This window comes from Heterocephalus glaber, unplaced genomic scaffold (assembly GCF_053883595.1).
Source record: "Heterocephalus glaber isolate CG9 unplaced genomic scaffold, H.glaber_assembly_v1.0 deba00000071, whole genome shotgun sequence".
Taxonomy (NCBI): domain Eukaryota; kingdom Metazoa; phylum Chordata; class Mammalia; order Rodentia; family Bathyergidae; genus Heterocephalus; species Heterocephalus glaber.
In genome coordinates, this window is record NW_028258137.1 from 16,959,197 (window position 1) to 16,972,589 (window position 13,393).

General features: G+C 40.9%; 1 protein-coding gene across 5 annotated transcripts in view; it reads right to left on the bottom strand.

Annotated features, from left to right (window-relative positions):
* Positions 1-13,393, bottom strand: part of Utp4 (UTP4 small subunit processome component) — a 29,518-nt gene that overhangs the window by 6,330 nt on the left and 9,795 nt on the right. For all 5 annotated transcript variants that reach the window (XM_087213263.1, XM_021256786.1, XM_087213186.1 and 2 more), the window contains 7 exons: positions 11,032-11,243; positions 6,739-6,910; positions 6,543-6,634; positions 4,061-4,157; positions 3,643-3,707; positions 2,086-2,208; positions 1,280-1,436 (listed from right to left, as the gene is read on the bottom strand). In XM_087213263.1, coding sequence (XP_087069389.1) covers positions 1,280-1,436; positions 2,086-2,208; positions 3,643-3,707; positions 4,061-4,157; positions 6,543-6,634; positions 6,739-6,910; positions 11,032-11,243 — 918 coding nt within the window. The remainder of the gene's footprint in view (positions 1-1,279; positions 1,437-2,085; positions 2,209-3,642; positions 3,708-4,060; positions 4,158-6,542; positions 6,635-6,738; positions 6,911-11,031; positions 11,244-13,393) is intronic.

Below are 13,393 nucleotides of genomic sequence, written 5' to 3' on the forward strand. Positions count from 1 at the left end.
AAGGATGGGCAGGGATGTTAGAAAGTGTGCTAGATGCAAGATAGTCTCAGTTTTGTAATTAAAAACATATATAGGTACTCAATAAATCCAATACATAAGTACTAAACATAGGTTTCACCTCCTTTTTGAGTACCTACTTATGTTAGCTTATCTAACTGCTAAAATGTAGATTTCTTCTGTATGTTTCTGGAGCAGCTTATCAAAAATGACAGTTAAAATTGAAAGAGCTGTGTTTCCAGGGTGGTGGGGTTTAAATGACAAAGAAGCAGGTAAAACAAGGGAGAAGAGAAAGGACCATGGGAAGTGTTCAACTAACTGAAGCTGGATGCTAACTTTAGGTTCTCAATAGTTAACTCCAGAATTTTTAGTACAATAAAACCTTGGTTCACAAACATGTCTGTTTGCAAACAATTCAATTCCCAAACAAAAGCATTCAGCAAACTTTTGCTTCCATTCGCAAACTCCGCTTCAGGTGACAGACATGGCCATGGCCATCCTCCCCAAAATCATCAAACAAATTAAGTTTATAAACCAAGGTATCACTGTAGATACAGTTACACTCACTGCTAAATACTTATGTTCTCAATGAAAAAACGGTAGTGAACATTAAATGAACACAGGTGAAATCCACAAACATGCATTGGAAAACACTAAAAATACACAAACACACATTGGAAAACACCAAAATATTAAGGATAGTTACTTCTGGGAGTCGACTACAGATCAGTAAACTCTCCCAACAAAACTGTTTTTTTTTGGTACCAGGGATCGAACTCAGGTCCTTGCGCTTGCAGGGCAGATGACAGAACCACTGAGCTAAATCCCTGGCCCTCTAACAAAACTCTTAAGGACGACAGAGGGCCAGGGATTTAGCTCAGTGGTGCCTCCACCTGCCACGAAAGCACAAAGTCCTGAGTATGATCCCTGGTACAAAAAAAAAAAAAGGACAACAAAACTTCTCTGGTCCCCACATAAAGAACCAAAAACCCAGTGAGAAAAAGAGTTTAGGTGTGAGGAACATTTCAGATCTTATAGAGACAGTATCTTCATCTGCCAGTACCTCCTCCTACTTTCAGCTGCAAACGTGAATGAGCATATTTGCAACCAGAAGAGTATCTGTGAACCTCTGACACTGAAGTCTAAAAGGAAAAAAAGTTATACCTGAGGGCTGGGAATTTAACTCAGTGGTTCTGCTGCCTGCCTGGCAAGCGCAAGGTCCCGAGTTCAGTCCCTGGTACCAAAAATAAAAAAAGATACATCTGAGATACCAAACTCCCACCTGACTGAGGCTGAAAAGTATGCAGGTGCTTGAAGCTGCCTTCCAATAGCCGAATAATATGTAAAGACCCCTGATTTGATGCCACAAAGAGCTTTGTTGAATCTTCAGAAAACAAAATCTGAAGGGCAGAGCGAAGGAATGCTGGCATTTTGGAAATCTGTGGGTGAACCAACAGTGAAAGCCAATGAGAGACGGTACATGTATAGCCCCAACAAAAACAATCACAACCAGCCTAAATTAACGCTTCCCATCTCTAAGCAAGCCAAATGCCAAAGGGCCTGGAAATTGGTCTGCCTCCTGTGCCTGTTATCCCCTTTTCAACTTGACAGTAAATACATGATACTCTACTATGAAAATAAGTTACATACGAAACCACTACACAGAAGAGCCTAGACTTTACTGCTACTTCTGGCATTTCCCATCCCTCCCAAAACATAATCAATTAAAATCAGAAATAAAATATTTTTTGTCACAGCTATCTCCAAACAAGGATACTCATCCAATTCACTTCTACTTCACACAAAAATCACACATTTAAGGGCCGGGGATTTAGCTCAGTGGTGCCGCACCTGCCTTACAAGTGCAAGGCCCTCAGTTCAATCCCTGGTACCAAAAAAAAAAAAAAAAGCAATAAAAAAATAAATCACACATTTAGGGAGTTCCTTCTTTGGGGGGGGGGGGCGGGGGCTGTGCCTGGAATCAACCTCAGGACCTTGTGCTTTAGAGGCAGGCATGATGCCATTGAGCCAAATCCCCAGACCTGGGGAGTTCCTTCTTGCACAAGCACACATTGGGCTATCACTCACCCTCTGGAGGCTTATGTTGTCATGTTCATAATTCAACCGATAGAGAAAAACCCGAGATGCTGTAGAGTAGGCTATCCAGCTTCCACATGGGGAGATAGAGCTGCAAATAATGTTCTCAGGGCCCTGGAAACCACAGGAAGCAAGATGAGTGCGCAGAACTTATGACAAGGTTCACTGTGACATGAATCTTCAGGTTCTTGCCACTCTGGCCATTTCCCCAAATACTTACACATAATCCTGAAACTTACATGCTGTGTTTCACCGTGATAATGGCTTTAATTCCCAAATCCAAGACTAAAGCTATGTAGTCCAGGCTGGTCTTGACCTTGGCATTCCCCTGCCTCCACCTCCGAAGTACTGGGATTACAAGTACACACCACCATGCCCAGCAATACATGTTATGTATATAATAACACATACTCTCTCTCACCACAAAGAGGAAAAAAGACGTGAAACAAAGGGTATACAGCTCATCAATTAACAATTTTTTTTTGGTACTGGGGATCAAACTCGGGACCTTATGCTTTCGAGGCAGGCAGCAGAACCACTGAGCTAAATCCCTGGCCCATCAATTCATAATTTTAAGAGAGAATAGAATTAGAAGTGGTGAAGGACATAAAATATTGTTTGAATTCTTTTTTATATTTTAGGTACTGGGGATCGAACTCAGGTCCTTGCACTTGCGAGGCAAGTGGCAGAACCACTGAGCTAAATCCCTGGCTGAATTCTTTTTCATTTGCAGTACCAAGGATTGAACTCAGGACCTTGCCCTTGGTGAGGCAGGCGTGGTGCCACTGAGATAAATCCTTGCCCCTCGGTCTGAATTCTTCACAGTGAGACTATATTCACAAATGTTTAACTAAAATAAAGATCTTTTGGGGGAGCAGTTTAAGGCAGTCTCACTATGTAGTCCAAGCTGGCCTCAAACTCACAAGTGATTCTCCTGCTTCAGCCTCCCAAGGGCTGGGATTACAAGTGTGTGTCACCACACCTGGCCTAAAGAACTTTTTGAAAGGAATAGGAGTGGGCCGGGGATTTAGCTCAGTGGTTTCTCCACCTGCTGCACAAGCACGAGGACCTGAGTTCGATCCCCAGTACCAAAAAAAAAAAAAAATCTAAAAGAAATAGGAGTTTGCCTAGTAGTCCTATTAATGTAAAAAATAATATATACATACACAAAACAGTGGAAATTGTTTTTTAGAAGGATATACAAAAAATTGTTTGGCAGTGCTTATCTCTGCAGAGTGGGATGAGAAAAGCATGGGGTGAGGAGGAGGCTCACATTTCATTATATTCCCTTTATACCACCTGAATTTTTTAAATATGCATACTATTTTCATATATACAAGGACAAAAATTTATTTCCTACATACATTTATCTAATATACTCTGAGCACCCAACTTACAATCATACGAAACCTGGCTCTGGTGACAACAGTCTTCCACTTAAGTAGTTTTAGAATCTATACAGTTTATGATGTGAACAAAACCCTCAAAATTCAGAATGAGAAAATATTTTAGATTTCAGAGACTAAACACACAGTGAACTTTCCTTACCTTTGTCTTGAGGTGCAGTAAATGATCAGCATTTTTAGAAAGTGGAAGGATATCCCCATTCTTGCCTGAAACAAGAAACTTTCTTGAATTTTTCTCCTTATCAAAGGAAGATTATTTTTAATTTTTTTCACCTAAGAACTCACTCCTTGGTATAACACACGCTCTACCCAATCAGAAAAATGTTGATTTACAATTTTTTCCCCCAGCACTGGGGATTGAACCTAGGGTCTTCATACGGAGCTGTATCACCAGCCCTTTCTTTAATTTTTATTTTTTATTTTGAGACAGGGTCTTGGTAAGTTGCCCACATTGTACTCAACCTTGCAATCCTCCTGCCTCAGCCTTCCAAACTGCAGAGATTACAGGCATTACACCCAGTTTCCAGTTTTATTACTGAAAAAGCTTTCTTCCATCTTACCTGTTGCAGCTGTAGATCCCAGTCGCCAAAGTTCCAAGTGATGAGCAAACTGGAAGAGGAGAAGCTGCCTCTTTCTAGAACAGGAAATGAGTCGCCGCTGTATCCAAGAATTGTAAAGTTATAAATAGGGCAAGGTTATCTACTGCCTCAGTACAAGATACAGCAGCAACATCTCAGCACTTTTTTTTTCCCATTAAGTTTATCGGTACATTTTAGGTTTACAATACAGTTACATTCATCATTGGGATCTTGTACCTTTACATGATGTATCTTGGTTCTTATTTTTTCCCCATCCCCTGCCCTCCCTTCAACCCCTCCTTATTTACAAAGACTTTGCTTCCATTTTTCCTTTTCTCATATTTTTTCTTTTTCCTTCCTTTCCCCTACCCCTCCCACTTCCCCTACTCCTTTAGACCTTTTCTTCATATTTCACATTATCAATTATTCATTTTGATCCTTATTTACACTTTCAGTTTCTCACACCAGAGAAACTATTCGGTATTTACACATGTGACAGCACCTTTTTTATTGGTGAAATTCAGTGGCTTGTAAACATTTCCTAAATTCTACCACAGGGTAGGCACTGTCCTGGGATCTGAGAACACAAGAGTGACTTGTGACAAACAGATACTGCTTTCAAGAAGCTTCTAGTTTAGAGCTGGGCGTGGTGGCGCACACCTGTAATCCAGCACTCAGGAGGCTGAGGCTGGAGGATCGCATCAAGTTCGAGGCCAGCCTGGGCTACAAAGGGAGATCCTGCCTCAAAACAACAACAACAACAAAAACAAACAAACAAACAAAAAACCAAGGAAGCTTCTAGTCTAAAGGATGACGAAGAATTAAATAGGCAGTTATGCTACAGTGTACCAAAAAGTCTAACATGGCTAAGCGCAGTAGACAACAGAAAAAAAGCAGAAAGGACAGCTAACCTAGCATTGTGGGGTAAATATAGGTGCCCAGATGAGGTTCGCTAACAAAGACTAGCTGGGCAAAGACCGGGCAGAATGTTCTAGGGATAACGATAGCATGTGAAATAGCACAAAAGTAAAAGGGCATTCAAAGGAATAAAAAGGGACTTTCAGAATGGATAGCCGAGGTGGGGAAAGGGCTGCTACAAGTGTGTGAAAGGAATGCTGAGAGAAGCTGAAGGACCAGTCCAAGATCAACAAGTTCAATATGCCCTGTGTTATGGCTTGTGTCTAGCTGTCCCCCGAAAGGCTCATGCTGTCATAGGTGGGGCTTTTTCAGAGTGGCTGGATGTAGAGTGTGTGATGCTGGGATTGACTCATGGTGTAATGCCAGGAACAAGGGCTCTAGGACATTAAGGGTGTGAGTGCTACCTGCCCTGAGTAGCCCGGATAAGATATAAGGGATAGAAAGAGCTGTGGGCGTCCCCTACTTGCTTTGCTACCTTCTGTCCACCATAAACTGTTTTTCCTCTGTGATGGCTGTCTGCTGTGCCATCATGCCTTGGAGTCAGTTGATTACGGACTGAAAGCTCTACAAACTGTGTGCTAAATAAACCTTTCCTCTTTTAACTTTGGTGTCAGGTATTTTGTCTTAGCAACGAAGAAAGTAATAAGATACCATGGTAAGGAATTAGGTCTCTATGCTGAGGACAGCAGGAATAACCAAAGGCTTTTAAGCATGGAACAATGAACAAAGCTGCTTTTTAAGCAGATCAATGGACAACAGGCTAGAATGACACAAATGGAAATAAAAAAGGAGATTAAGGAAGCTCTTGCTTAATTCTTTAAGGAATAAAGACACTGATCCTAACTAGGGAAACAGCAGCACAAATAAATGACTCAACTCAGGAGATAATGAGGGCTATGTCCAACCAAATCTAATCATATACATAAAATGTGTGATTTCTGTATATCAGACATATCTCAATAAAGATGTTTGTGTAAAGTGGCGTCCAAGAATTGAATATATATAGTATGAAAATGAGACAGGGCCAGGGATTTAGCTCAGTGGTTCCGGCGCCTGCCTCACAAGCGCAAGGTCCTGAGTTTGATCCCTGGTACCAAAGAAAATGAGACAGACTCAGTAAGGTCACTGGCAAATGGAATGTGCAAGCAGGGGTTTTTTTTTTGGTACCGGGGATTGAACTCGGGACCTTGCGCTTGCTAGTCAGGCAACAGAACCACTGAGCACAATCCCTGGCCCCGGAAGCAGGTTTTAAGGAAGACTCACTTGAGAATATGGCACCATTCACCTAGAAACACTGGGAATCTGGATTTTTCTGCTTCCACGCAGAATAAGAGAAAACACACTAACCAAATTCACATAAGGAAAAAGGAATTATGCTGCTGCAAATCCTGTGCCCTAAAATTGAAGGAGGCTTGCCTTGGAAACAGAAAAATGAAGAAGGGAGCCACAGAAAGGCCTACAAAGTTGTCCAGAAACTGTACATTGTGTTCAGAGTCATATGGGGTGGGAAATGAGGGTACACAGTCGGTGGGAGAGTGATACTTACATGGGGAAAGGTGATTTTTCGGAGAGCAGCATCATAGTTCTTTACCTCCACCTTCTCCATGAGAGGGCGAATGACTAAGTGGGTGTCCGTGCCTGGGGCAAGGTGGAGGGAAGAAGGGGACAGAGAGTGAGTCTTCCATGAAAATAATCAGAGCTGAGCAGAGTAAAGCAGCAGGCTAGCCAGGAACAGGACTCACCTCCAGATATCAGTGCTGTTGGGCTGTGGGCCACAGTGCGCACGTCATGGGTATGGTGCTGGAATGGTTTGGTCCGCACCCACTGCTTCTCAGTACTGTTGGAAGTCACAGAGACCAGCTGAAAATGGAATACTGTGCCTTCAGCAGTGCCCACCACAAAACTGTCTTCTTGCTGAGAAATTCAATCAGAAGGAAGGTACATGTGAACAAAGCAGGGTCCACCTGGAAAAATATCCCCTAAGGTGTTCTGTCTGGCCCATTCAGGGGAAGACCTACTCCCAGAATTAGAAGGGAGGTTTCAGGATCTTCCCCCTCTAGAAACTAACAATTCCATCCGGAGAGCAAGCTCAGACATAGGTAAGAATGTGCTCCCTACCAACAAATTTAACAATGAGAGGGGTACCTTGGATCACAAACTTAATTATTTCCATGATTCTGGTCACAAACCACATTGGATGAAAACCAAATCAAATTTAATGGTTAGGTTCAATGTTGACCTTATGGGGAAATTTCATTCATTTCTTGTCCCAATTCCATTTGCGACCAGAACCAAGGAGAGAATTCAGTTCACACCTCCAATTGTTTTATATACACTCAGTCAATGCTGCATCATGTCTCAGTCAATGAAAGGCTGCATATAAGACAATGGTCTCTAAGATTATAATGGAGCTGTAAAATTCCTATGTCCTAGTGACAAGCTAGCTATCAAAACACCACGGCACAGGCTAGGGATTTAGCTCAGTGACTTCGCGCCTGCCTCACAAGCACAAGTCCTGAGGTTCAATTCCCAATAACAAAAAGCCCCAAAAAACAAAGCACCACAGCACAAAACATTACTCATAGGTTTGTGGTGATGCTGTGTAAACAAAACTACTGCACTGCCAGCCATGTAAAAGTATAGCACAGACAGTAATGTATAATAGGTGTACACTATACACGTCTTTACCATCTAGAGGTCTGTGTAAGCACACTCTGCTGTTCATATGGTGCCCTATTTCTCAGACTGTGTCCGTTATTAGCGACACATAAACGCAAAACAGACTCATTACAAAAGAGATAAATACCAATTGTTTCTCATTTGAACTAAATACTGGTGTTTCTTAAAATCATACAGAAAAATAATTAAGAAAGAAACCCAAAAAACCAAATTTAGAATGCACACAAAAACCCAACCAAGAATAGTAATGAAAAGGGCCAGGGATTTAGCTCAGTGGTTCCGGCGCCTGCCTCACAAGCGCAAGGTCCGGAGTTCGATCCCCCGTACCAAAAAAAAAAAAAAGGAATAGTAATGAAAGCAAATACTCAAGAATCAGAAGCAGGAACTCAGACACTTGTAAATCAATGTTTATAGTAGTATCATTCACAACACCCAAAAGATGGAAACAATCCAAATGGCCATCAACAGATGAATGGATATACAAATGTGGACACACAACTACCTACACAAAGGAATGAAATTTTGATACAAGTGGAGTGTCCCCTATCTGAAATGCTTGGGACATGAAGTGTTTTAGACTCTATAGTTTTTTTTTTTGGTACCAGGGGTCGAACTCGGGTCCTTGAGCTTGCACAGCAGGTGGCAAAACCACTGAGCTAAATCCCCAGCCCACAGACTCTAGAGCTTTTTAGACTTTGGAACATTTACACACAGATTTTACTATTTGAGCATCCCTAATCCAAAAATCCAAAATGCTCCAGATTCCAAAACTTTTTGAGTGTTGCTCTCTTTGGAGGCAAAGTGGAAATGTGTAGGTAAAGTCATCCCTTCAGGCTAAATCAAAAAGTGATAGTCTGATTAAACATGAAGAGGTTTCAAGAGTACCTTAATTTATTTCACTTTTATTTTCCTTACATATAAGAGTGACAAGACAAAATTTAACCCTTATGGAGCTTTCAGTCAACAAAAACAAACTATTTTTAAAATTTGTCAATTTATATTACCTGTTTATATATTTTACATTTTAAAAAGCACTGTGTCACCAGAGCATAGTGGTACATGCCCATAATCCTAGCATCCTAGAGCCTGATGCAGGAAGATTGCAAATTCAAGCCCAGACCAGACAATTTAGTGAGACCCTGTCTCAAAAGAAAAAAAAGGGGCTGCACATAGCTTAATCCAAAGGTCCTGGGTTCAATCCCCAGTAATCTTACCCCCAAAGGCACTGTGTCTATCTTTCCTAGGATAAAACAATGCCATGTCTCATAATCAGAGCTAAGATTCAATATAATAAGTGTGAGTCAAAATATGTGTGTGTGTGTGTGTGTGTGTGGTGTGAATTAAACCTGTTTTCCCTGCCCCCAAATTCTTTCTAGAACACTACTTGTATTTCTTTTTTATCTTTTCAAAGATATTCTATGTACATACCAGTAAAAGTGCTCCTCCTTTTCACTGTGTTTTTGTTATTTTCGGGGGGAGGGGGCAGTACTGGGAATCAAACTCAGGAAGTACTGAGTTATATCCCCAGCCCTTTTTATTTTTTTATATTGAGATAGGGTCTTGCTAACTTGCCCAGGCTGGCCTCAGACTTGGATGCTCCTCCTGAGTAGCTGAGATTACAGGTGTGCACCACTACACTAAATCTGCTCCTCCTTTTCTTATAATAAACTACTATGTACTATATCAATTCACCATAATATAGTTCTAGTTTTTTCCTTTAACACTATATCCCAGAAACTGTTTTGTAACAGTAAATATATAATTTCTTTGTTCTTTGAAATATCTGCATACTTTGAGTAGTTATTTTTTGGTGGTGGTGGTGGTACCAGGAATTGAGTCCAGAGCCTTCACACTGAACATCTCCAGCCTTTTTATGACAGGGTCTCACTAAGTAACTAAACTTCCCAGGCTGGGCTCGAACTTGTAATCCTTCTACCTCAGCCTCCCAGACTCCTAGGATTACAGGCATGTGTTACCATGCCCAGCTAAGCAGTTATACTTTAAACAGTACTAAACTTATTAATTTTTGGACTAATTTTCTCCTACTCATTTTAACTCACATCTCTGCTACAGTTTATATGTAACCTCTCAGTGTTTTACAGGGCTTTATCATACATCAAATTGTCTTCATAAAAAAAATGTATGAAACAGGATAGAAATATTTTATGGGCAAAAAAAGGAGGCATGCATAAAGAATGAGAAACTAGAGACATTTTTAGCTAAGTGGATGCACCCTAAGGCCATACTTAAGTGAAATAAATAGGACACACATGTGTAAATAACAAATAGTTTCTCTGGTGTGAAAAACTAAAAGTGTAAATAAGAATCAAAACATATAACTGATATTGTGAAATAGGAAGAAAATGTTTAAAGGAATAGGGGAAGTGGGAGGGGAAGGGGAAAGGAAAGAAGGGAAAAGAAAAATATGAGAAAAGGAAAAACATGGAAACAAAGTCTTTGTAAATAGGAAAGGGTGGAAGGGTGAAGGGAGGGCAGGGGAATGGGGAAAAAAAAAAGAACCAAGATACATCATGTACAGGTACGAGATCCTAATGATGAGTGTAACTGTATTGTATACCTAAAATGTACCAATAAACTAAATGGAAAAAAAAATAAAAATAAAAATGAGGCATGAATGAGCACTACAAGAGTAACTGGGGAAAAAAAAAAAAAAAAAGAGTAACTGGATGTTTACACATAGGCGAGCACCCATTCACAGTAAGTAGGTAAAAAATACAGAATCTACCCAACAAATCTCAAAGCCACTTTCTGTGCCTCACTGCTAAATGACCCAAAGGCTTCTGAATTAGAATTCACGTTACCAATAGGAAAGAGGCACACCTTCAGCACAAATCTGGGGTTATTAAGATAGCAGAAAAAAGGGCTGGGGATTTAGCTCAGTGGTTTCACCACCTGCTGCGCAAGCGAGAGGACCAGAGTTCAATCTCCCATACCAAAAAAAAAAAAAAGATAGCAGAAAATGAACTTTCCCAAAACCATTATAAAGTTATCTGCTATTGGCTCTGAATAGGAAACAGAACATCAAGCATACAGAGTGTGGAAACAGTACTTCTCAAGATTCTTCTAGGCTGCTTGTGCCTCATCTACAAGCAGACTGGATTAAAGAGAGGACAGACAAGCAGACTGGATTAAAGAGAGGACAGACGGCCTGAAGAAAACCTGTAAACTACCCAAGCTTTTACAGAATAGTCTCTAATTATTAGGTCCACTGAAATAATGTGGGTCCTTATCTTCTCCAGTACACCATCTGGATCAGGAAACAGTGTTTGTCAGGTATCAATGTCTCACCACCTAAGTGGCATATCAACCACTCAAAGGCAGGATGACATACTTACATCAGCAACAGCAATGGACTGTACATCAGCATTTGCGATGAGATGGCTCTTGACAAGCGTCCCTGTAGCCGAATCCCAGAACTGCACTTTCCCAGCAGAGTCCACACTTATAACCGTGCCATCAGATAAGAAGGCCACACCCCACACAATGCACTTCCGCTTAGACACACCCATGTATTGCCTATCTACGATCATCTTATGAATAGCACTGCCTGAAAAATAAGAAAAACACACATGTGGATAGAACCTGTTTCTCCTTTAGTTTACAAAAAGTACTTGTGGTAGGTATGTGGTTCAGTTAGTTGCCCAAATACAGTCAGTCAGTAAATAGTAGCTGTGGTGAACCCAGTTTCAAAAGTCCAAAGTTGTTACTTGAGAGAGAGGGGAGAGCGAGAGCAAGAAAAAAGGTCCCTTTGGGGGAGGTGAAATGAAGAAAGACATGTACATTTACTTAGAGCTGGCCGGTTGCACACATACATTATACTCTGCACTTTTCTCCTGGAACTGAAAAGCAAATAGGATAGAGGTGACTGACTTAGAAGAGCCCTAAAACTAAGGTCCCAGTCAGCCAGGGGAAAAGTCAAGAAGCCACCAACTTCATAATATAGGTAAATGAGGGGGCTGAAAAGAGGGATTGGCTGAAAACAAACTTAAGATATAGGACTCTCGAGACACTCATCCACCAAGAAGCCAAGCAACTTCCGAAACTCCATCTGAACAGAAGATTGAAGACATACTCTCTAAAGGCTTACTGGGCACAGACAAAGGGAAGCACTTGAAAAACAGGGTTAAGTGAAAATTTTTAACTAATATCCAGAACACCAGTTTTCTTCTATCAGAATGCTGATAGCAGGCAGAAGAAAGAAAATCTTATCTGGGAGGGCCTGGGGGCTCAGTATGTATAGTGTGTGCTCAACCTTCACAAGGCCCTCAGTTGATCCTCAGAACCATAATCAAAACACCTGGGGGGCTGGGGATTTAGCTCAGTGGTTTCCTCACCTGCTTCGCAAGCACAAGGACCCGAGTTCGAGTTTGATCCCCGGTACAAAAAAAAAACAACAAACCTGGGGATATGACTGGCCTAAGAGAAATGATCTAAAGATCCCGATTTCAAAAGTTGCCAAAATGTCAAGCCAGATCATTCTTTAGTGAAGCCCATGCTCTGCATGGTCCACTGATACACTGATGAGAACCAACATCAGATATGCAAGGAAAGCCTCCAATGTGAAGGCAGAGAACAAACAGACAACAGAAACAACAAATAAATGAGCAGCAGGGAAGAAATGGGCAAGGTAAAGAACATGTGACATATGGAATAGCCTTAGAAAGAGTTCGTGTATAACAAAACAAAAAAGAATACTGTAAGAAATAACATTAAGCCGGGTGTGGTGGCACATGTCAGTAATCCCAGCACTCTGGGGGGCTGAGGCAGGAGGATCACAAGTTTGAGCCCAGAGCCCAGCATGGGCAACACAGTGAAGCCCTGTGCCAAAATTTAAAAATGAAAAAGGAGCTGGGAATGCAGCTCAGTGCAAAGACCCTGTGTTCAATTCCCAGTACTACAAAGAGAAAAAAAAGAACATTCAGGGATGGGGACATAGCTCAGTCATAGAGTGCCTAGCATGCACAAGGCCCTGAGTTTGATTCCTAAAACAACAAAAAACCTCTAGAAATGGCAAAATGAAAACTTCGCTTAATAGATTAAAACATAATGTCGACAAACTTATAGTAAAGCATGGCAAAAGTCAAAAACTTAAAAGATAAAAAAAAAATTTTAAGACAAAAAAAGAAAGAAGTAATATCCAAATACATTAATAAAATTCAGAAGAAAATGGAGAGAAACACATTAACAAAATAATTATAAAAATTTCTCCCAGAAACCAGATGTGATGGTGCACACCTGTAATCGCAACAGTCTGTGGGGCTGAGGCAAGAAAACTGTTAAATTTTGAGCATAGCCTGGGCAACTTAGTGACTCAGTGAAACCCAATCTCAAAATTTAAAAAATGAAAAAGGAGCTGAGAATGAAGCTCAGTGGGAAGGCCCTAGGTTCAATATCCAGTATTGAAAAAAAAAAAATTCCCTAGAACTAAAGGACATGAGTTTTGGATTAAAAGAACTCCCCAAGTGTCCAGCACAATTGATTTACACACCAAAAAATAGACCCACACAACAAGAAAACCAATTATTAAACTTCAGGATGATAAGGATAAATGGCTGGGATGAAGCTCAGTGGTAGAGTGCTTGCCTAACATGTATGAGGCCCTAGGTTTGATCTCCAGCACAGCAAAAAAAAGGGGGTAAATAAATAGAACATCCCAGAACTTCCCAGTAAACAAACTCAGGTCTCTGTATGTACAAC